The 24,389-nt window shown below is 38.8% G+C and overlaps 1 protein-coding gene across 1 annotated transcript in view; it reads left to right on the top strand.

Moving 5' to 3' along the window:
* LOC124711838 overlaps nt 1-23,212 on the top strand; it is a 185,619-nt gene extending 162,407 nt beyond the window's left edge. Inside the window, exons 2-3 of the mRNA XM_047242062.1 lie at nt 18,831-18,953; nt 22,467-23,212. Of these exons, the coding sequence (XP_047098018.1) occupies nt 18,831-18,953; nt 22,467-22,519 (176 nt within the window). The 3' untranslated portion in view covers nt 22,520-23,212. The remainder of the gene's footprint in view (nt 1-18,830; nt 18,954-22,466) is intronic.
* The last annotated feature ends 1,177 nt before the right edge of the window (nt 23,213-24,389 follow it).

The raw sequence follows: 24,389 nt of genomic DNA on the forward strand, positions 1-24,389 counted from the left end.
TTAGCGATTACAGTTACAAATTACTGAAATTGGAACGATTAGGTACGAATAACTTTAGCTGGGACGATCACGTAGATAATGTTGTGGAGAAAGCAGACCAAAAACTTCGATTTGTTGGCGGAACATGAAAATTTAACAAGTCTACTAAAGTGACTGGTTACTTGCAGAGTAACCATGTAGATGTGGATGTAGACGACGTAGTGCAACATTTAGTTGCGTGAAAATTTAGCATTTGGTTAAAATCGAGCTCAAATTACCTCGTGTTTTTCATTCATTCTGAAAGTTTCCATAAGAAGGACAACCCATTTTATTCGACAATGATTTCGGAGTTTTCACCAAGAGCAGAATATATCGTTACTTAGGAGTGCTGTATTTTGGTAAACCATCCAGAAACAGCCGTGTTCCCACCTCCCTTCACCCTCCAAGCTCATTTTACACTCATCTTCTTTCAATCTAGTTTTGAGCTGAGGGAATGATCAGGAATGGACAGTTTCAAATTTTTTGGCACACCGTGATTATTACCGTCAGGGTTGGTGGAATAAAGAAATCTCTGTTCGACAGAGAAGCTAGAACAATTTGTGGTGTCGAAAGTGCAAAGGGTCTGAAATTATTCAACCTTACACTTTCCCAGATTTCTTCATTTAAGTATGTATCTGTCACTTCTTGCTGTGAAACAAAGGTCATTTTCCACATTTGAGAATGTCCCAGAAGACAACTGCATGAGCCTAAATAAGAAGAATTTGGATTATTATTAATTTATATGACTTTTAGTGCCGGAATTCTCAGAAGAGAAGCTCGGCTAGCCTCAGATGCAGCTCTTTTCATTTTAGCAGAAGGGCTGCATTTTTAAGGGAATTGGAATCCTTCAGGAAAGAAAGGTGGTCGAAAAAAGGATTGTTTGAGGCCTTTAGTATGGGACCAAACCCGGCAGTTGCCTTAACTGAAAATGGGAAAGCACAGAAAACCAATTTCAAGGTTGCCAGCAGATGGCTTAAAACCAACTCGCCTCCCAAGTCCAGGGACTGCTAGCCTAGCTCAGCGGCTCAGTACACACGGCTACCCGAAGTCGGTCGAGTATTTGGAGAAACTGGTTGTTGTGCGTTGTTTTATAACAAAATGCAAACGACTGAATTCTGACAATACATGTTTTTCCTTCAATTGTGCATGTTCAGTCATCTGATAGTGTATGAATGCACGCATATTTTAAGACTGAATTGTGCATGGAATTTCTGGCTTCAGTTATTACAGTATCACGAGCGAAAATAGATTTTGGACGAAGGGAGGAGGGAGGGATGCGAGGTGCAGTCGCAACTGCGTATCCCTTTTACGCCGTATGATTGGAAATCAAAATATCTTTCAATTTCACTACAGGGTAACTAGGTTGTATATAATTTCGTTTATTTGATAGGGAACGGGAGCCTGGACCTCTGCTGGACCCCCCCCCCCCCCCCCCCCTCTGCCCTCTTTGGCTACGTCCTCGTGTTTGGTTCTCTCTCCCTTCACTGCTGGCACCAAGCTGTAGCAGTGTCAAGGGAGGAGGGAGGGATGCGAGGTGCAGTCGCAACTGCGTATCCCTTTTACGCCGTATGATTGGAAATCAAAATATCTTTCAATTTCACTACAGGGTAACTAGGTTGTATATAATTTCGTTTATTTGATAGGGAACGGGAGCCTGGACCTCTGCTGGACCCCCCCCCCCCCCCCCTCTGCCCTCTTTGGCGACGTCCTCGTGTTTGGTTCTCTCTCCCTTCACTGCTGGCACCAAGCTGTAGCAGTGTCAACTATGGTTGCTTGTGAGGTGTAAAAACCTGATACCGCACACAAAATTAACACCACAAAACATCATAGCCAACACACATTTTAACATTCCTTCTGTAAAATTAAAAGGAAGGTGAGCATTGGTCGTAATTGATGTTTTACTGATAGCAGAATCGATTTTCGATCACATAGTGATCATCTTCGGGGCTGTACACGTTAAACTCAGACACTGGTATCAAGTTATCAACGCTGACCTTCCTTTTAATTTAACACATGTGGTCGTTGTGCACACAGCACTCCATGCAGTCGCTAATCAATTCCTACTGTAGTTGCACGCGAACAAACAGAAAGATCAGAGAAGGAATCCGGTTGTGCCTCTTCCAAAGGAACGATCCCGATTTAAGGAAACCACGGAAGGCCCGCAGGGCGGTCAAAATAAAACTGTCCCTGAAAATGTTCACAATACGACTGGCGCGTTAGACCCGTGTTCATGCGCATCACAGAACATGTTGGAAATGGCCACCTTCGATGTCGATGTATCACTGCGCTAGATTTATCGAACTGAGCGACACGTAGCAGCTATGCCTGAGGAATAGCAGCAACAGCGCTTTCATTGTTCTGCTGTAGTTCTTCCAGTGAGGGTTATGTTAATACACCTGACCCTTCAATTTGCCCCACAGGTAAAAATTACAGAGGGAGGGACAAAGACTTAGCCAAAGGGGATGGGGATCCATTGGGTGCGGACGTCCCTATCACCTACTGTAAATGAAAATACACACGACCTAGATGCCGTGTAGCGAAACTGAAAGATATACACTATGTGATCAAAAGTACCCGGACACACCCAAAAACATACGTTTTTCATATTAGGTACACTGCGCTGTCATCCACTGCCAGGTACTCCACATCAACGACCTCAGTAGTCATTAGACATCGTGAGAGAGCAGAATGGGGCGTTCAGCAAAACTCACGGACTTCGAACGTGGTCAGGTGATTGGGTGTCTCTTGCGTCATACATCTGTGCGTGAGATTTCCACACTCCTAAACATCTCTAGGTCCACTGTTTCCGAAGTAATAGTGAAGTGGAAACGTGAAGGGACACGTACAGCACAGAAGCCTACATGCCGACCGCGTCTGTTGACGACCTCTTCTGTTGACTGACAGAGACCGCCGACAGTTGAAGAGGATTGTACTGTGTAATAGGTAGACATCTGCCCAGACCATCACACAGGAATTGCTAACTGCGTCAGAATCCACTGCAAGTACTATGATAGTTAGGCGGGAGGTGAGAAAACTTGGATTTCATGGCCTAGCGGCTGTTCGTATGCAACACATCGCGGCGCAAATGCCAAACGACGCCTCGCTTGGTGTAAGGAGCGTAAACATTGGACGACTGAACAGTGGAAAAACGTTGTGTGGAGTGACGAATCACGGCACGGATCCGATGGCAGGGTGTGGGTATGGCGAATGCCCAGTGAACGTCATCTGCCAGCGTGTTTAGTGCCAACAGTAAAATTTGGAGACGGTGGTGTTATGGTGTGGTCGTGTTTTTCATGGGGGGGACTCGTACCAAAATGGTTCAAATGGCTCTGAGCACTATGCGACTTAACTTCTGTCGCCTAGAACTTAGAACTAATTAAACCTAACTAACCTAAGGACATCACACACATCCATGCCCGAGGCAGGATTTTAACCTGCGACCGTAGCGGTCGCTCGGCTCCAGACTGTAGCGCCTAGAACCGCACGGCCACTCCGGCCGGCGGACTTGTACCCCTTGTTGTTTTACATAGCATTATCACAGCACAGGCCTACATTGATGTTTTAAACACCTTTTTGCTTCTCACTGTTGAAGAGAAATTCGAGGATAGCGATTGCATCTTTCAGCACGATCGAGCACTTGTTCATAATACGCGGCCTGTGGCGGAGTGGTTGCACGACAATAACGTCCCTGTAATGGACTGGCCTGCACATAGTCCTGACCTGAATCCTATAGAACAACTCTGGGATGTTTTGGAACGCCGACTTCGTGCCAGGCCTCGCCGACCGACATCGATATCTGTCCTCGGTGGAGCACTTCGTGAAGAATGGGCTGCCATTCCCCAAGAAACCTTCCAGCATCTGATTGAGCAGATGCCTGCGAGAGTGGAAGTTGTCGTCAAGGCTAAGGGTGGGCCAACACCATACTGAATTCCAGCATTACCGATGGAAGGCGCCACGACCTTGTAAGTCATTTTCAGCCAGGTGTCCGGATACTTTTGATCACATAGTGTACGTACTATCGATTGTCAGCAGTGCCAACGACAGATTTAAACTACCTATGCATTCATAGGACCGTCGGCTATCGCCCATGCCTGTTTTAGCAAAGACCAAACGTTGGTCTTGCTTGAGCTCAGTTGGTGTTTTGTTAATGAGTTCAGTCCTTACTTGCAGTTGAATTTAATGTGAGTGGTACCGTTTATTGTTTTTTGTGCTGTGTGCTGTACCGACAGTTCCTCATTATGGATAAGTTTGCAACAAGAAGGAAGAGGAAAACCTATTTTGATTCATCCACTAGCGTTATGGCAAGTTAAAAATACCTATGTATAGCAGTTTAATATTAGCACTGAAGTCGTTATTTGGAGGCTGATAGAACTTTGGGGTCACAATATTTCAGTATTTCAAAAGGCAGCGGAGCGGTAAACATCATTACAAATAACATTATGTTGAAATCAGTGCATAAATAAAAAAACTAGAATTTGTCTGTGTTGCCCAAAAGTCGCGTTGATCAACAAAAATATCGCTCAAGTGGCGATGGTTACATTTCTTTAAAAAAAAATTGTATCATTACTAACCCAGATGGAAAAATATCGCCCAATCTGGTCACCATGGCAGTGCCCAGTTATGAAAACCAGTTCTGATACAGAACGATGGGAGAGGTTTGTGAAAATAGGAAGGCGTAAGTGATGACAGACAGCACAGACAGCACACTATATAGTTCGGTCTCTTCTGAAAGATTTTTTTCAGCGGGATGCTTGACTTCAAGCCGCCTGCGCCCTGCATCCCTCTCACCCCCTTTCGTCCAAAATCTATTCACGCTCTTGTAATACTATAATAACTGAATCCAGTAATTCCATGCACGATTAAATCTTAACATACGCTTGTACTCATGCACTATCAAATGACTACACAATTAGAGGAAAAACTTGCAGTATGAGAAGTCCATCTTTTGTTGTGACGCATTTTATTTTATTTTAAAACAACGTGCATAAACCAGTATTCCCAAATACTCCACCGACTTTGCGTAGCTCTGTGTGCTGAGCCGCTAAGCCAGCAGTCCCTGGACTCGGGAGGTCAGTTGGTTTGAATCCGCCCACCGGCAACCTTTAAAATGGTTTTCTGTCGTTTCCCCTTTTCAAGTTAGGCAAATGCCGAGGTTGCTCCCGTTCTATAGGCCGCAGCCATTTCCTTCCGAATACCTTCCTTTCCTGAAAGATTCGAATTCCGTTACAGATACAGCCCCTCTGCTTAAACGAAAAGAGCTGCATCAGAGGCGAGCCCAGCATCTCTCTCGAGACTCCAGGCACTAAATGCCATGTGATAAATTAATAATAATCCAAATTTTCGTCATTTGGGCTCATGGATTTGTCTGTTGGGACATTGTTTATGCAGAAATGATCTTTTTTACGCTGCAAGAAGTGAAAGGTGCGTACTTAAGTGAGGAAATTTGGGAACGTCTAAGATTGAATAATTCCAAATACTTTCCATTTTCGCTACTAAAAATTTTTCTAGCTTCTCTGTCGAACAATGATCTCTTTATTCAAAAACCCTGTCGGTAATAAACACGGCCTCTCAAAACATTAGTGTTTATCCGTTCCTGACCACTTCCGTCCAATCTCCCTTCTAACAGCTTTATCCAAAATTTTTGAGAAAGTAACATATTCAAGAGTAGCTTCACATATCTGTAAAAATGAAGTACTAACAAAATGTCAGTTTGGTTTCCAGAAAGGTTTTTCAACAGAAAATGCCATATGCTTTCACCAATCAAATTTTGAGTGATCTGAATAACCGAACACCACCCATTGGGATTTTTTGTGATCTCTCAAAGGTTTTGATTGAGTAAATCATGAAATTCTGCTAGACAAGCTCAAGTATTGTCGCATGAGTGGGACAGTGCACAAATGGTTTAATTCGAACCTAACTGGAAGAGTGCAGAAAGTTGAAATAAGCAGTTCTCATAATATGAAAAGATCAGCACATTCCTCAAACTGGGGAACTATCAAGAATGGGGTTCCACAAGGGTCAGTCTTGGGTCCTTTGTTGTTCTTAATATATATTAATGACTTGCCATTATATAGTCATGAAGAGGTGAAGTTTGCTGATGATATAAGTATAGTAATCACACCTGACAAACAAGAATTAACTGATGGAATTGTCAATAATGTCCTTCAGAAAATTATAAGTGGTTCTTGTAAACGAACTCTCACTGAATTTTGATAAGACACAGTACATACAGTTCTGTACAGTAAATGGTATGACGCCATTAATAAATATAGACCTTAATCAGAAGCATATAGCTAAGGTAGAATATTCAAAAATTTTAGGTGTGTCCATTGATGAGAGATTAAATTGGAAGAAACACATTTATGATCTGCTGAAACGTTTGAGTTCAGCTATTTATGCAATAAGGGTCATTGCAAATTTTGGTGATAAACATCTTAGTAAATTAGCTTACTACGCCTATATTCACTCATTGCTGGCATATGGCATCATATTTTGGGGTAATTCATCACTGAGGAATAAAGTATTTATTGCACAAAAGTGAGTAATAAGAATAATAGCTGGAGTCCACCCAAGATCATCCTGCAGACATTTATTTAAGGATCTAGGGATATTCACAGTAGCTTCTCAGTATATATACTCTCTTATGAAATTTGTTATTAACAACTAAACCCAATTCAAAAGTAATAGCAGTGTGCATAACTACAACACTAGGAGAAAGGATGATCTTCACTATTCAAGATTAAATCTAACTTTGGCACAGAAAGAGGTGAATTATACTGCCACTAAAGTCTTTGGTCACTTACCAAATAGTATCAAAAGTCTGAGAGATAACCAACAAGTATTTAAGAAGAAATTAAAAGAATTTCTGAATGACAACTCCTTCTACTCCATAGAGGAACTTTTAGATATAAATTAAGAAAAAAAAAGAAAAAAAAAACAAACAAAAAATTATTTAAAAAAATAAATAAAATGTTGTTATATTAACTTAATTATGTTGTTAAATTAACATAATTATGTCATGTATTGGAAAATTTGGCTTGTTCAACATCATTACGAAATATCGTATTCATGATCCATGGAACTAGTATTAATCTAATCTAATCTAATCTAATCACATCAAGGCTGAAAAAAAAGAGGAATGTAAAATGTCCTTGGAGGATGATGGTAGATTGGAGCATGACTGTTTCTTAGTGGTTTGCCAACATATAGCACTCCTAGCTAACAAAATTATATCTCTGCTTGCTGAAAACTTCGTGATCATTTTCGAAAATCAGTCTTTTTAAGGTCCTCTTTAAGAAATCGTACCCCACCCCCCTCCATTTGACAAAGGCCTGGCTACATCTCTGTCCAAAGTAATGGCAGTTGTGAGCCGTTGACCTGGCAACATTTGATATGAAAGCCAGTGGGTGCTAATGTTGCTTCTCTGTACCCTTCGTGCCAAGTTTCCAACACGATTTCGACCCTCTGCTGTGTATACACACAGCCAATTCTCGTGCAGCCCTCCCTAGACAGTAATGCAGTCAACATTACGTGCTGCAGCTAATTGTCTTACGCTGACACCAGGGTTGTCATCACTGCACCAAGTTGCTCCTCCAGTTAAGATGTCCTAGTTGCGAGTAGTAGCCTCAAAATGTTCCATGCTCCCTAACACCGTGATCAGTTGCTCAAAACATCCTCATGTGTGGGCACCATCGTCCTGTAAATCTCTCCCAACACAAGCACTGAGTGCCACAGCCAGTATGGGCTGCTAATTCGTGCCAGGCCAACAAATGGGCATCTGCCAGCTCTGCATTTGAGTACGGTTCCATTGCACTGTACAGTCCATGAGAACATTAAACGGCTCATCCTACGTGGTCGATGCTAGCATAGAAATGAACTGAGTCACATGTCAACATTACCTTTGTTCGAGTGGAATTACGAACACTGACAATGAACCAAAGAATTAAAGCTTACTGTACAATCCAGCCAAACATAAACAAGAAACATTACTTGTAAGGCTAGTACATTTTGCTTCTGTACATTTCTCGTGATTAATGTTATTGTGAAGAGAAGTAGAAAATGAGCTCCAACACAAAAACAAAAGTGTTTCTGGACTAGTGTCCACATAACATATTTTATTCTTCTATGTGTGAGGAACATCATCTGAAAGCTTCTTGTTACAACCTGATGACATTAATCATGAAAAGTCTTTATGGTTCGCAGACTCAAGGCCCTAATCACATCAGTTTTATTAGTTTTGGATTAGTCACTCATAGACTAATGAAAAAGTAAAACCAAACTAAATGAGTATAGTCTGGGTAATTCTGGCTCCGTTTTAAGTGAAGCTAGTTTTTCACATTTTTCAGGGTCTTATCTCCTAAACTGTGTGTTGTACAATATATAACCTTGCAGGTGCACACAGTGGTATTTGTGGATACTGCTCACAAAGTACATTGGGAAAAGAGTAAGTAGCAAAAAAGTAAAAAATTGGACCATCTTGCTCAGGCTGAAGTTTACCTTATGAACAGTGAAAATGTAGTAAACTATAGACATTTTTCCTTTAATTACTTTGTAAAGAAGTCAGCAAGACAAAGTTTTGAAAGGGTTTGAAATTATGAGTAGATTAAACTTTGTTTGAAGCTGTTAGATTCTGTGATTCTCAAACATTGGAAGAATATAGCACACCCTGAGTTATGTTGTGTCTAGACGTATACACAATTTCTAACTTAAACACTTGACGTATTGTCATCAACTTTTAAAATAAGAGTACGCCTCTTAATGAAAGACTGTGAGAGCATTTTAAGTTTTTATATCCAATCAATAATTATATGAATTAGGACTGCTGATATTTTTAAAAATACCGGGAATGCGATATGTTGTTGTTGTGGTCTTCAGTCCAGAGACTGGTTTGATGCAGCTCTCTATGCTATTCTCTCCTGTGCAGGCCTCTTCATCTCCAAGTAACTACTGCAACCTACATCCTTCAGAATCTGCTTAGTGTATTCATCTCTTGGTCTCCCTCTACGATTTTCACACTCAACGCTGCCCTCCAGTACTAAATCAGTGATCCCTTAATGCCTCAGAACATGTCCTACCAACCGATCCCTTCTTCTAGTCAAGTTGTGCCACAAATTTCTCTTCTCCCCAACTCTGTTCAATACCTCCTCATTAGTTATGTGGTTTACCCATCAAATCTTCAGCATTCTTCTATAGCACCACATTTCGAAAGATTATATTCTCTTCTTGTCTAAACTATTCATTGTCCATGTTTCACTTCCATGCATGGCCACACTCCACACAAATACTTTCAGAAATGACTTCCTGACATTTAAATCTATACTTGATGTTATCTAATTTCTCTTCTTCGGAAGCACTTTCCTTGCAATTGCCAGTACATTTTATATCCTCTCTACTTTGACCATCATCAGTTATTCTGCTTCCCAAATAGCCAAACTCCTTTACTACTTTAAGTGTCTCATTTCCTAATGTAATTCCCTCAGCATCACCAGATTTAATTCGACTACATTCCATTATCCTCGTTTTGCTTTTGTTGACATTCATTTTATATCCTCCTTTCAAGACACTGTCCATTCTGTTCAACTGTCTCTGACAGAATTACAATGTCATCAGCGAACCTCAAAGTTTTTATTTCTTCTCCATGGATTTTTATTTCTACAATTTTTTTTTCAATTTTTTTTAATTTTTTTTTTCTGCTTGCTCAATATACAGATTGAATAACATCGTAGATAGGATACAACCCCGTCTCACTCCCTTCCCAACCACTGCTTCCCTTTCATGACCCTAGACTCTTATTACTGCCATCTGGTTTCTGTACAGATTGTAAATAGCCTTTCGCTCCATGTATTTTACTCCTGCCACCTTCAGAATTTGAAAGAGAGTATTCGAGTCAACATTGTCAAAAGCAAGAAACATTGGTTGGCCTTTCCTTAATCTATCTTCTAAGATAAGTCGTAGAGTCAGTATTGCCTCACGTGTTCCAACATTTCTACGGAATCCAAACTGATCTTCCCCGAGGTTGGCTTCTACCGTTTTTCCATTCGTCTGTAAAGAATTTGTGTTAGTATTTTGCAGCCGTGACTTATTAAACTGATAGTTCAGTAATTTTCACATCTGTCAGCATCCGCTTTCTTTGGGATTGGAATTATTATATTCTTCTTGAAGTCTGAGAGTATTTCGCCAGTCTCATACATCTTGCTCTTTGTCAGGGTTGGCTCTCCAAGGCTATCAGTAGTTCTAATGGAATGTTGTCTACTCCCGGGGACTTGATTCAACTTAGATCTTTCAGTGCTCTGTCAAACTCTTCACACAGTATCACATCTTCCATTTCATCTTCATCGACATGCTCTTCCATTACCATAATATCGTCCTCAAGTACATCGCCCTTGTATAGACCCTCTATATAGCCCTTCCACCTTTCTCCTTTCCCTTCTTTGCTTGGAACTGGGTTTCCATCTGAGCTCTTGAGATTCATACAAGTGGTCCTCTTTTCTCCAAAGATCTCTTTAATTTTGCTGTAGGCAGTACCTATCTTACCCCTAGTGATGTATGGATCTACACTGTTCCATTTGTCTTCTAGCCATCCCTGCTTAGCCATTTTGCACTTCCTGTCGATCTCATTTTTGAGACGTTAGTATATTATTTTTGCCTACTTCATTTACTGCAGTTTTATATTTTCTCCTTTCATCAATTAAATTCAGTATTTCTTCTGTTACCCAAGGATTTTGAGTAACCCTCGTCTTTTTACCCACTCGATCTTCTGCTGCCCTTACTATTTCATCTCTCAAAGTTATCCATTCTTCATCTACTGTATTTCTTTCCCTCATTCTTGTCAATCGTTCCCTAATGCTCTCCCTGAAACTCTCTGCAACCTCTGGTTCTCTCAGTTTATCTAGCTCCCATTTCCTTAAATTCACACCTTTTTGCAGTTTCCTTAGTTTTAATCTACAGTTCATAACCAATAGATTGTGGTCAGAGTCCACAGCTGGCCCTGTAAATGTCTTACAATTTAAAACCTGGGTCCTAAATCTCTGTCTTACCATTATATAATCTATCTGCACCTTCCAGTATCTCCAGGGTTCTTCCATGTATACAACCTTCTTTAATGATTCTTGAACCAAGTGTTAGCTATGATTAAGTTATGTTCTGTGCAAAATTCTAACTGGCGGCTTCCTCTTTAATTATTTTCTTCCAGGCCACATTCAGCTACTACTTTTCCTTGTCTCCCTTTTTCTACTATCGAATTCCAGTCACCCATGACTATTAAATTTTCATCTCCCTTCACTATCTGAATAATTTCTTTTATGTCATCATACATTTCATCAATCCCTTCATCATCTACGGAGCTAGTTGGCATATAAACTTGTACTACTGTGGTAGGTGTGGGCTTTGTGTCTATCTTGGCCACAATAATGTGTATGCTGTTTGTAGTGGCTTACCTGCACCCATATTTTTTATTCATTATTAAACCTACTCCTGCATTACCTCTATTTGATTTTGTATTTATAACCCTGTAGTCACCTGACCAGAAGTCTTGTTCCCCCTGCCACTGAACTTCACTAGTTCCCAGTATATCTAACTTTAACCTGTCCATTTCCCTTTTTAAATTTTCTAACCTAACTGCCTGATTAAGGGATCTGACATTCCACACTGCGATCCGTAGAATGCCAGTCTTCTTTCTCCTGATAACGACTTCCTCCTCAGTAGTCCATGCCTGGAGATCCGAATGGGGGACTATTTTACCTCCGGAATATTTTACCCAAGAGGACGCCATCATCATTTAACCATACAGTAAAGCTGCATGCCCTCTGGAAAAATTACGGCTGTAGTTTCCCTTTGCTTTCAGCCGTTTGCAGTACCAGCACAGCAAGGCCGTTTTGGTTAGTGTTACAAGGCCAGATCAGTCAATCATCCAGACTGTTGCCCCTGCAACTACTGAAAAGGCTGCTGCCCCTCTTCAGGAACCACACATTTGTCTGGCCTCTCAACAGATACTCCTCCGTTGTGTGGTTGTACCTACGGTACGTGGTACGGCTATCTGTATTGCTGAGGCACGCAAGCCTCCCCATCAATGGCAAGGCCCATAGTTCATGGGCAGGGTGGGGAAGGGGGGGGGGGGGGGGAATGTGATATATCAATATTTAAAAATATGCCATTATTGGCCCTGAATATATCCAAAAAAAATTGTCGACATATCGACAGAAAAAATATCGACGTACCAGTCTATACAAATATCAGCTGCAAATTGTAAATGTACTGCCATTTTTAGTTCTGTATATTTAAGAGTTGACTTACTAATAGATATTCTGTACATTAACAAGATAGCAGTCTGTCTATCCCCCTTAGAGCAAGAATTGAAAGGAAAATGATGCATGTTCACTCTTCACCATAATCGTTTTGCTAACAGTGGTAACTGCAGGTAAGTGGCACAATAACAGGTGTCCCATGGATCTGTCATTCAGTTTCGTCATATATTTGATTTTTCTGGAACACTTCATGTCGACTTCCCTGTTTATTCATTCCTGCAAATGCCACTGACTTAACAGTTGGAAAATTTGGAAACTTGTGGTAAGGTCTTATGGGACCAAACTACTTAGGTCATCAGTCCCTAAGCCTACACACTACTTAACCTAACTTATGCTATGGACAACACACACACCCATGCCTGAGGGAGGACTCAAACCTCTGACAGGGGGAACCATGCGGACTGTGACAAGGTGCCTCAGACCACGCGGCTACCCCACATGGCTGATAGTTGTAGTAGCATTTCTCCTCACACATCTACATCTATCGCCAAGGACAATTTTGTCATTTAGATTTTTGTTTATCAATTTCAGCAATTGTTTTTTGAAGAATGCTGATGTGAAGAAATAGCTCACTAGTTGCGTTAAAATTGTTTCTTTAGCGCAACTGGTGTGCTATTTCTTCACATCAGATATCTTGTTATTCCATTCACACTGCCGTCCCCCAAGGCAATTGGACTTCCTCTTTGTGCCATCCATACTTGCTTCACATGGTCAAAGAGAAATACTGGATGTGATGAAACCTCAAAAAGTACTAAGACTCCTTCAAACAGTGAAAGTAAAATTATGTTCCATTAAAATTTCAAAAGAACAACTTCAAATATTTATAAAAAATTGCGATAAAGTATGGTATAAAATAAAAATATGGGCAATTGATATTGCCATTTTGATATTGACATATCAATATTTAATAACAGTCCTAATATGAATTACAGAAAGTCAAATTTTTGTTGTCCCTGGAATTCGTTAGGTAGACAACCTGCAGTGAGACTAGGTGACTGTTTTGACCTCTGTGTCAGCTACAGACCTTCATCTGCAGCTATGTATTTCCCTTTTATCCTGTAATGAAGAAACAATCCATCCTGAAGACTAGGGGTACAACTTTACTGAAAGTTGCATATCCTCTGTGTAAATACAAGAAAAGTTCCATAAATAATGCAACATTTGTTTTTTCCTCTCTCAGCCAATTTCAGCTGAGAAATGCGGAAATTGTTGTGGGACATCATGGAATATTCCCAATTCAGCCCTTATAGTTTCACAAAGTACCAATGGGTGGCGACATTGTACGTAGCCTTCAAAATGGCAGCTCGGTGATGGATGTGTGTTCCAAGTAGAGAGCTGCGATTGAGTCTCTTTTGGCAGAAACCACAGCATTGCAAATATTCATTGACACTAGTAGAGTGTCTACAGAGACATGGCAGTGAACAAAAATACAGTGAGCCGTTGAGCAAGGGGTCTCTCATCATCACAGCAAGGATGTGCAAACCTGTCCCATCTCCCACATGGCAGCCAACTGCACACAGCTTTGATTCCTGCAATGTTGCAACATGTGGACATTCTCATTTGAGGTTATCAACATGTCACAATCAAATGCTTCACTGCAAAACTGTTGGTAGTGCTGACACGTGTCAACCAGTTGGACTGCTGGGTTCCTCATCGCCTAACATAAGACCATAGAGAGCAACAAGGGGGTATCTGTGTGGAATTGTTTGTGCATTACTAAGCTGATTGAGACAATTTTTTGTCAAACAGTGGCAACATGGCTTCATCACTTTGAACCGGAAACAAAACGGCAGTACATGAAGTGGTGTTACACCACCCCTCCTCTGAAAAAAATGTTCAAAGGTGTACCCTCAGGCAGTGAAGTCACGGTGACAGTATTCTGGGATGCTGAAGGGTTTTTCTGTTTGATGTCATCCCTCATGGTCCAATGATCAACTCTAAAGTATATTGTGCTATCCTCAGGAAACTGAAGAATGACTTCAGCATGTTCATTACCACAAAAATGCAAACGAACTTCTCTTTCTCCATGACAACAAAAGACCTAACACAAGTGGTTCTATGAACACTCTGCCAGATACTTCTGATTTGCAGAGTATTCATGTAGATGTAGAAGTCTGTGCACCTGAGAGAAAAAGCTTCACTGGGCTGTTCCTCATCCACACTACAGCATGGATCTTGCATCTTCTGACTTCTGTCTGTTTGGCCCAATGAAGGATGCACTCTGTGTGAAGCAATACATTCATGATGGGGAGGTCATTGATGCAGCAAGATGTTGGCTCTGATGTCAACCAGTAGAGTGGTGCCATGAGGGCATACAGGCCCTTCTTGTAAGGAGTGTAAGGCTGTCACATTGAACGGAGATTACATTGAAAAACAGGGCTCTGTCACCAGAACGGTGGGGAATAATATGGTGCAGTGGAATCCTAAATAAAACCCAGCTACTTTCAGAAAAACATGTGTTGCATTGCTTATTGGCTGCTCCTTATACTAGCCTGCCCGTTTGCTCCTTCATCAATTGAACAAATTACTTGATGGAAATAAAAATAGGATATGGCAACAATTACTCAGTTACAGTCCATGGATTAGTTTCTGCTCTTAGGGGCTTATGGTATTGTTTTCTGCAGCTGATAGAGCTATTTCTCTGACATATTTTACTTACCAACTGTAATTTCCAATCAACTTTGCATGTGTGAGAACATTATTTGGATCATATTCATACTCACTGCATTCCTCCATTTACTTAGTGTTAACACTGTGTATCTTCACAACTGCGAGCTCCTGTGAACAGTGAAGAGAGACTAGGAACAGTACAAGAGGTGTCTCACCTTATCACAAGTTTTATTTAACTATCTCTAATGAATTCCTGTTGATGAGACATTAAAATCTAATCCTCCTTCCTTTTCTTTTCATTTAATCGGAGAAATGTTCATCACATCACTCATTGCCGTGTTATGTTCCACACTGTTATGCTGCTGCTAACCTTAACCCAGTAAGAGGAACAAATTCAAAACTGAAATCCAGAATGACAGCTGCTACCAATGAGAAAAAGACAATATATTCTGCTTTCAGTCCCTTGTGATCAAAACTGTAATTGTTCAGAGTGCTTTATTAATGACATGAAGAAAACAAGAGTGCAAGTTGGGCATGATGTAAAATCAGTTATTGCTTCATAACTGCTGCCTATCACTTTTCAGAAATTCTCAAAATGGAACCATATGTAAAATAAGGGATGGACGGATGGAGCACAGAGACATGTAACAGGAAAGAGCATTCACACTAACTTTTGAGCACTAGCTCTTTTTCTATCAAAAGTACACACATTCACACTCACAACCATACAGACACCCAAATGCACACTCCCGTGGCCATGGCAAGACTTTCTCTTATTTTAAGAAATGCTCCATCCAGGAACTTCTGTTATTGTCAAAATGGAACAGGTTATAAATCCACACATTAGGATGACCGTGCTGCATATTGGCATAATGTCATGACACTAAGCTAATAAAAAATGCTGGTACACATTTAAATAAAACTGTCAAATACAAAATTTTGAAGGTTTTCATAGATTTTGGACTAATATGTCAGAAACAATCTGGTACATCTGCTTCAAGGAGAAATTGCTACTGTCAAATATTTTGCATATATTATTTCTGGTGATTACTTGTAGTATGAATCAAAGACAAGATTTAAAAAAATAACATATAAATCCTTTATCATCCTGCGATAAATAAATTACAATTCAACAGCAATTTTGTGGCTTCTGTCTCTCTCTCTCTCTCTCTCTCTCTCTCTCTCTCTCTCTCTCTGCATATTTGGATAGTTATGGTTTTCGTCAAGCTACCTCCTGTTAAACAGAATGGAATACAATGCAATCTTTACTGTCACATGGCATCTGCTATACAATCATATGACTGAAATACTGGTGACTCATCAATGAATAGAATTGTATGGGTATATATGAAAACAACAAAATCAATAGTAAGATACATTTTATTGGTAGATTCCACCAAATGCACAAATTTTCTTTCCCATAAGTTTAAAATTATTCACAGTTATAATTTGTATTATTTTCATCAGAAATGGCTGTTGTTGACAGAATTTATATAATGCATGTTAACATCCTGTGTTCTGGCTACAGGAAAAGACATTTCACATATTCAAAACCTCATGGGCTTGACAATTATTGATGCAATTTGATGAGAGAGTTCTTTTATCTATTTAATACTCCTGGTCACACATCCATGGAAACTCATGCGCAGGATAAAATAATTAACTTACAATAGCTGAGTAATTAAAACCCTTTTGATGTTATTCAATATAACTGAACACATGACGTTTTCAGCAAAAGATTTTATTTTTCAGCCACTGAACCCTTGGAAAAATGAAAATCATTTTATGACAAAATAGCACATATTGCACAAAACTGAGTGTGAAGCACTGATTAATAACTTTATTTATTTATTATGTACATTTTTGAACAACAGCTATCACTGAAATGTGTATTTTTCTTCTCCTTGGTTCACAGTTGATTGCTTACGATATGTCAGTGATTCCCAACCTTTCTTAGATCATTACTCCTGAGAGCAATTGGACATAAGCTAGTACCCCCCTCCCCTCCCCCTCCCAAAAAAAACGATCTGTCACACCTCCCCCACATTATCACCAACTTTAGCTCCTAACTAAACTGTAGAATTAAAGACTTTTCATGGAACACTTTTATTTTTAAAATGATGAAAGATGAATGATATTTGTGTGTGTGTGTGTGTGTGTGTGTGTGTGTGTGTGTGTGTGTGTGTGTTTTAGAATGAACAACAAAGGTATTCATGGTGCATTGCAAGTGCTACCCATAACTCCTTTCCCGATAAGAAAGTGGGAAGGGTAGACACTTGTTACAAAACATACTTCCCCTGCATTACTCCTCTCCATTGCAGCACTTGCTTGACCTGCAGACTGCACCCCCATGTAAAATCAACCAAGTTAAAATGTGTGCACTATACTTACTGTTCATAAATCACTTGATTGCCGCCCTCCATTCTTCTGAACTGGTGAAGCTGGTAAACTTCAGGCTGTTAACGTTTTGTATTTGACCACAGCCACTAATAGCAATAGTAATAAAATGATAATAATTACTGTGTACAGCACTACAGTTGGTCTTATGTAGTTATTCTTGTGTCATGCTGTAAATTAATTCGTTTTCCTGTTTCAAAGCGAGTAATGAGAATTTTCTGGACTATTGTAAGTACTATCCACAACTTGGAGAAGACATTTTGTTGAGATATTTAGCATTTGTTACATATATACCCTACTTTTATCACAACATGTGTGTGGACGATGTGAAAAACCTTTAACCTCTGCCACATTAATGGTAATAATTGAAAAAGTAATTATTGATAACTTATATAATTATTCATCTTGGGATTGAAGCTCTTTTGTCTGTGTTTGCTTTAACAATATATGTTTTTGGATTGGGTCCAAAACACAAACATATGTATATAAAATTATTATTTGAGTCGTACAAAACTGTGATAATAGTAATGCTTTTTTAAAAATAATTTAGTTTTGTGATTGAAACAGAATCAAATCGTTTAGTTTTCACTCCTCAGGAAATTTCATTTTACCCCTCAGCTGGTAATTACCCCCATGTTGGGAACCACTGCTATATGTAGATACGAAGCTGACACTCAGCTCGATATTTGGTAGGAGCGACTGTAAAGGCATTTCCCATTTACAGTCACTCCCATCAGCCATCACATTGAGTGCCAACTTAGTTTGCATGTACAGTGCTGTGCAGCGCCCATTGTGTGGCAGTTCCTGACAGATTAAAACTATGAGCTGGAACGTGACTCAGACCTGGAAGTTCTGTCCTCTAGGACTTCAAGACCAGTGTCAAGTGAGAATACAATTTATCTGACTCAACATACAATTGATATTTACATCTTGTAATGATAAACTACAAAGAAAATCTAAATATCATTCATTTTCTCAAAATTCAGAGATAACGTGGATAATCAAAGAGTCCACACTGCACATGACATATGATTCGCTACCCACAGCAGTAGTATATTCAGAAAAGTAGATAAAGGATCATTCCTGAATAGCTCAGTTCATATGATTATTGAACATAAGAGGCAAGAAACTGGGTTTGAGACCTGGTCCAGCACACAATCTTAATCTGTCAGAATATTTCAAAAGACCACATACTTCACATTAGAGAAAAAGATTCATTCTGTGTACGGAACTGATACTAAGTAATGCATCTCACTTACTTCACATATCTCTCATGATCTCTCTTTTGCTTTCAACAAACCAAATCCTCCTGTTGCTTTCTTTTTTTATGGACACTTTTTACTTTCTGGAAAAAGGAATTGTCTTTATAGAACTAAAAATTCAGTTCTTTTTAAGAGCTGTCAGTCACACGCATCGGTTAATTATTTACAGAGACTGTTCTTTTCCTTAATTAATTAAGATTTCCACATATGTACTGAATGAATACTTTTTTTCTGTTCACAGTAATGGTTCCAGTATCTTCAACAGTGATCCCCTTGCCAATCTACCAAGTTAGTTCAGGAGTGGAGTTTGGAGGAAAAGACTACAAGAACCACAAGCCTGATGAGCCTATAAAGCTAATTACAGGTAAGAGTTTTTGTGGTTCCCTACAATTATCAAAATCAGCACAATTAATTTTTTTAGACTGTACAACAGAAATAATTACATTAAAGATGTAATAAGTTAATACTTACTTGTATTACATAAAGAAAAAAGAGAACTAAGAAAATAAACAAAATATACTTTATTTGTTTGCTCTCTGTTTGATATGTAAAATTTCAAGCAGCTCAGAAAGCCTACTGCATAATTTACAATGACCTCTCTGAGAAAATGAAACACAGTTTAAAGATACAGTTAAATTTCTTTAAATAATTATAATAAATTACACAGTGAATCACTGATCTAACTATTCTGCTCTTTACATCTTTGAGTGAATATGGCAGCAGAAGGAACTACAGAAGGAACAGCACACCTTCTTTAGTGGTTTAACATTTCTATACACTATCAAACTATTTAAACTTGTTCTCTTTTCCAATGTAAAGTAGCCTTCATGTGATATCTTAGCAGCAGTAGCAGCTGAAAGTAAGGATATAAATGCGCACTTGCCCCAGTGATGTTTCCACTCCACTTTCCATTCTTAAAATTTTCTTTTGGCTTGTATAGTTGTGGCTCATAGTTAAACACTCTGAGGCAGAGCCACACAAAATGTACATTAAAATACATTTCTCAGTAATGGATTACAGAACATGAATTATCAGAACACATTTCAAATATATACCACATGAATTCACGTAATGACAGTCAAAATTTTTTGAACTGTTAACACTGAATGGCATTTTTCGAACAGACAGCAGTCTAGGCTGTGTCTTGAAATACTGGTCAACTCTGTGTAGCAGAGATTTGGAGCAAGGTTGCTACTGAGTAAGGCTCTTATGGACCTCCCGAAGGCTAAGTTGCTTTATCTTAGCTCTCCTCCATCACGTACATGTCACAAGCAGAACTAGGAAGATGCCACATTAGGTTTGGTTGAGCCAATAGCTAGTGAGTTTAATGCATGGTTCTATATTATAGCTTACATCCAATGAACAAATAGTGTTTCAAAGCACTACCACATAGTGGATCTCTCAAAAACGCATTGTTATTGGTACAATTTGTATTAAGAAAATGTGGGAAATGTCCTATTTGTTGTTAAAGAATTTTTGTTGTTTTGATATTACAACTCAAGTGTTAGGAAAGGGTTCTGCTTCAAAGCAATGGCATATTGAAGGTGTGCCAAAAACATCATTCTTGGCACAATTTAATATAATTAAATGGAAGTTAATGACATATTGGCAATTAGGGTATCAGACAATGTGAGATACCAAAACTAGCAAGATCATGGTAGTGTAGCAGTTAAAATTCCAGAAGTCTTTTCATTCACCTCTGCGTTTTCTAAAAGATCTTAAGTACTCTGTCTTCAGGCCACAAGTGGCCCATCAGGACCAACCAACCACCTTGTCATCCTCAGCTGAGGATGCGGATAGGAGGGGCGTGTGGTCAGCACAACTCTCTCCTGGTCGTTATGATGGTTTTCTTTGACTGGAGCCGCCACTGTTCAGTCGAGTAGCTCCTCAATTGGCATCACGAGGCTGAGTGCACCCCAAAAAAAGGCAACAGCACATGGCAGCCCAGATGGTCACCCATCCAAGTGCCGGCCACGCCCGAAAGCGCTTAACTTCAGTGATCTGACGGGAACCTGTGTATCCATTGCGGCAAGGCCATTGGCAAAAGATCTTAAGACTTTCTCATTAATTTAATAGAAGTATGTTCTGTAATATTAGATTCATTTATGTGTAAGAGCTTTATTTCTCAGGAGGGACTTCATTACATTATGCAAACATGCTAGAGAATATGAGCCAACAAAGACTATTTTCTATGTCACTGCCTGATTTGATCACAGTTCAGTATTTATTTTGTCATCCAAAATTCACAAACACAGCACATGACTTGTGATGTACCAGAAGCATCACTATTTCATCACACATACTCATTAATCCTGTGGATTTCGCACAAACTCATTAATGCCGTGGATTGAACAAACAAACATTAAACATCTCCTGTTTAGAACTGAAAACATGAAAACTATTAAGCGTGCAGTGAAGCTAACATGCATAGAATGAAAAGTCTTTCCAAATCATGTCTTTTAGTACAGTTTGTTGTGGTAAAGTGTCGGGAAATGTGACTTCAGTAGATAAATATGTTACCTCTAGATTTTGTCTTGAAATTAGATTTTGGTAGTGTTTATTATCTGATTATGAAACAGAAAGAAGATAGAATATGTAAACTTCTGGATAAAGTGTGAATGCCCCCCCCCCCCCCCCCCTACCACCACCGTCCCTCTGAAATCTTGGTTGTGGTGACAGATTGATGTGTAGTATAGCCCAACAAATGCTGCAGCATTTCCCAGTGTGGAAACCAAGTGCTATACCTGCTTATGTCCAGTTCACATGACAAATTTCATTAATTGTGTAAAAACAGCAGCCTTTCAGCAGTGATTTTGAGTTAAAAATCTCACGGTGTTTGATTGTCTCAAAAAAATGGGCCCACAAAAAGTAGGTAGAGCATGGTTTGGGAAAGAACTTATTTCAAGACACCAAGAGAATGCCCAAAGAAGAGATGGATCAATCAGATTAGACATGATCTGGCAGGATGATATCTGAATTTGCAGCAGATTAACGACCAAATATGCCTACTTGGACAGAAATAAGAGGTGAATCTTCAGAACATTCAACTGATGTTTCTTCTATTCTTTGGTCATCATCAGACAAGAATCACAGTTTGTCACAATCCAATGCACATACAATTTTTCAGTTAAAATCTCATGACAAATCCAGCTGAGATTCCAACCCCTTCTGGAAGTTCCCTGACAGTTTAGCAACAATTAATTTGCGCCAAACCATTGAGTTTCTGAATGTGAGCAGTACCAGCTAAAGTCAAAAGCGTCTCTCATTGATGACCATTTTAGTGGACTAATGACTGTTTTTGAATTGGAGGATCCATTCTTAAAACTGCACTTGATTCCATAAGACAACTTCCTAAAGTTTCCATTTTTCTCACAGTACTATGAAATTTAACATAATGTTATTACTCATGTAAATCAAATATTCCAAAAAATCATCATAATCAGTACAGTAGCATTCACTCAAACAACAATAGTTCATAATCTAAGTGAAACATAAACAATGAAATACATAAATAACAGAGAAAACATGCAAAATTCTGGCAAAAAGGTATTATTTGTATGCAGGTACAGTTCTCAAAACCCTTATAGATTTAGGGATATGTGTACTTAATAAAAATTACCTGCTTATAACAAGCAGTGAGATTTTGATTTTGAGCATTGTACATGTGACATATGTTTATCACTTTATATACATACTAAAGTTGTGCATCAGGTTTTGAACTAAAAATGAGTGTGACACATTGTCCAGTTTAATTATGAATGTCACCACAAAAAAAAGACTTAATGGACAGAATAGATGATACCTACTGACTTCCAAAAAGTTTGCACATATATGGTTCATTATTGTACTTTGACAATGTCTGAAATATCTGTTTCAGCTACAAAAAAGAAGACAAGTGTCAAAAAAGTTGAGGGCAACACTGGTGAATAAAGCAAGTAACATCATTTAAATTTCCCACACAGCATTAAAAACCTTTCTCTGTGGAATATTTTGTGGTATATTTTCTTCACCAGTGAACCAGAAGTAGTCAGCAACCACTCAGCACTAAATACGAAGACTTTCATGTAATTGTTACCAGGCTGAACTCATGTTAATGCTAAACTAATGTGAGAATGACATCCAAGTACATCTATAACTGCAAACAATTATAACATAAATGTTCTCTTACTGTAACCCCCATTTTGTAACAGTATTAACAAGAATGTGTAATAAGTCAATATATCACTCCATCTAGATGATAATAATATTGATAAGTGAAATTAATGTGTTAGGAAAATAAAATGCTTTTCTTAATATATTACAAATAATGTAAAAACTAATGTAAATATTAAGAAAGCCCAGAGTTATATGCACAAGTTAATTTTATTTAGTTACTCTGTTTTATGCAAAATTTCAAAACAAAATACAGTTTTAAGGTTGTACAGACATATATACAAATTGATAAGTGTTGTCCAATAAAAATTCTAATGTTGTTTTTCAAACTACAAGTTGTTTCATGTAAATATATTTTAATGAACATTATCAGTTGGAAGCAGAAAGAAAGTATATATCATGTATAAAAAAATTACTGCATGTACAATGCTACTTAATATGTATTTCATTAGGCTATACAAGTGGCACTTAAACCTAATTCTATCGGTATCAAAAACATTTGAATATATTTTTGTAAATAATGTGAAATAAACATAATGCAAGAATTCTTTGGTATTTCATTTTTACATGCCATGAGCCCCTTCCTCTTAACCGTCAAAATTACAACTGCTATTATTTGTTGCTGGAAAGTAACAATATAACGGTTTCTCCAAAAAATATCATTTTTTTATTTACTATTGGGCAAAGTCTCTTAGTCTATAAAATTCTCACAATATTAGCAAAATACTTGGCTGGAAGAGCACTCTTGCTATGTAGAACAAAGATAATATATTAATTTCGAGACAAATTCTGCTGGCAGTGGTGTGTATACTACTAACAGCTGCGTGGGGTAGTCTCGCAGTCTGAGACATCTTGTCACGGTCCGCACATCTGCACCATTTTGATCCTCTTGAGTGTACCCCCAAACATGGCTCTGACTGTTGAAATCACCTATCACAATAGAAGCTTTTCCTGGAATAAAATTTTCAAGTGGGGTGAAGGAAAAATCTGTTGCCAGAGGTTTATATACTGATGTGACTGTACAGTTACTTAACTCAACAGTAATAATTTCAGTATTGTTATTGTCTGACTGAAAAACACTACAGACTTCAAGGTCAGGTCTTATAAAGAAGGCGCTTCCATACTGTGCATGTGGTCTTGCAGCAACCAGTTTCATTACAGAAACAGAAGGACGTCTCTGCTGGGTATCCCTATGTATTTCTTGAACACGCAAAACATCACAGTGCTCAGTGTGGCACATGTCTTGCAAGAGTTGTTGCTTGCAGGGAGATATTCCTTTAATATTCATGGATATTACAGTGGCAGGGGTAAAATACAGGGAGTGTAAGGCTATTTACAGTTTGTACAGAAACCAGATGGCAGTAATAAGAGTCAAAGGGCATGAAAGGGAATCAATGATTGAGAAGGGACTGAGACAGTGTTGCAGCCTATCCCTGGCATTATTCAGTCTTTTTATTGAGCAAGCAGTGAAGGAAACAAAAGAAAAATTTGGAGTAGGAATTAAAAATCCATAGAGAAGAAATAAAAACTTTGAGGTTTGCCGATGACATTGTAATTTAGAGACAACAAAGAACCTGAAAGAGGAACTGAACAGAATGGACAGTGTCTTGAAAAAAGTATATAAGATGAACATCAACAAAATCAAATT

This window comes from Schistocerca piceifrons, chromosome 8 (genome assembly GCF_021461385.2).
Source record: "Schistocerca piceifrons isolate TAMUIC-IGC-003096 chromosome 8, iqSchPice1.1, whole genome shotgun sequence".
NCBI lineage: Eukaryota > Metazoa > Arthropoda > Insecta > Orthoptera > Acrididae > Schistocerca > Schistocerca piceifrons.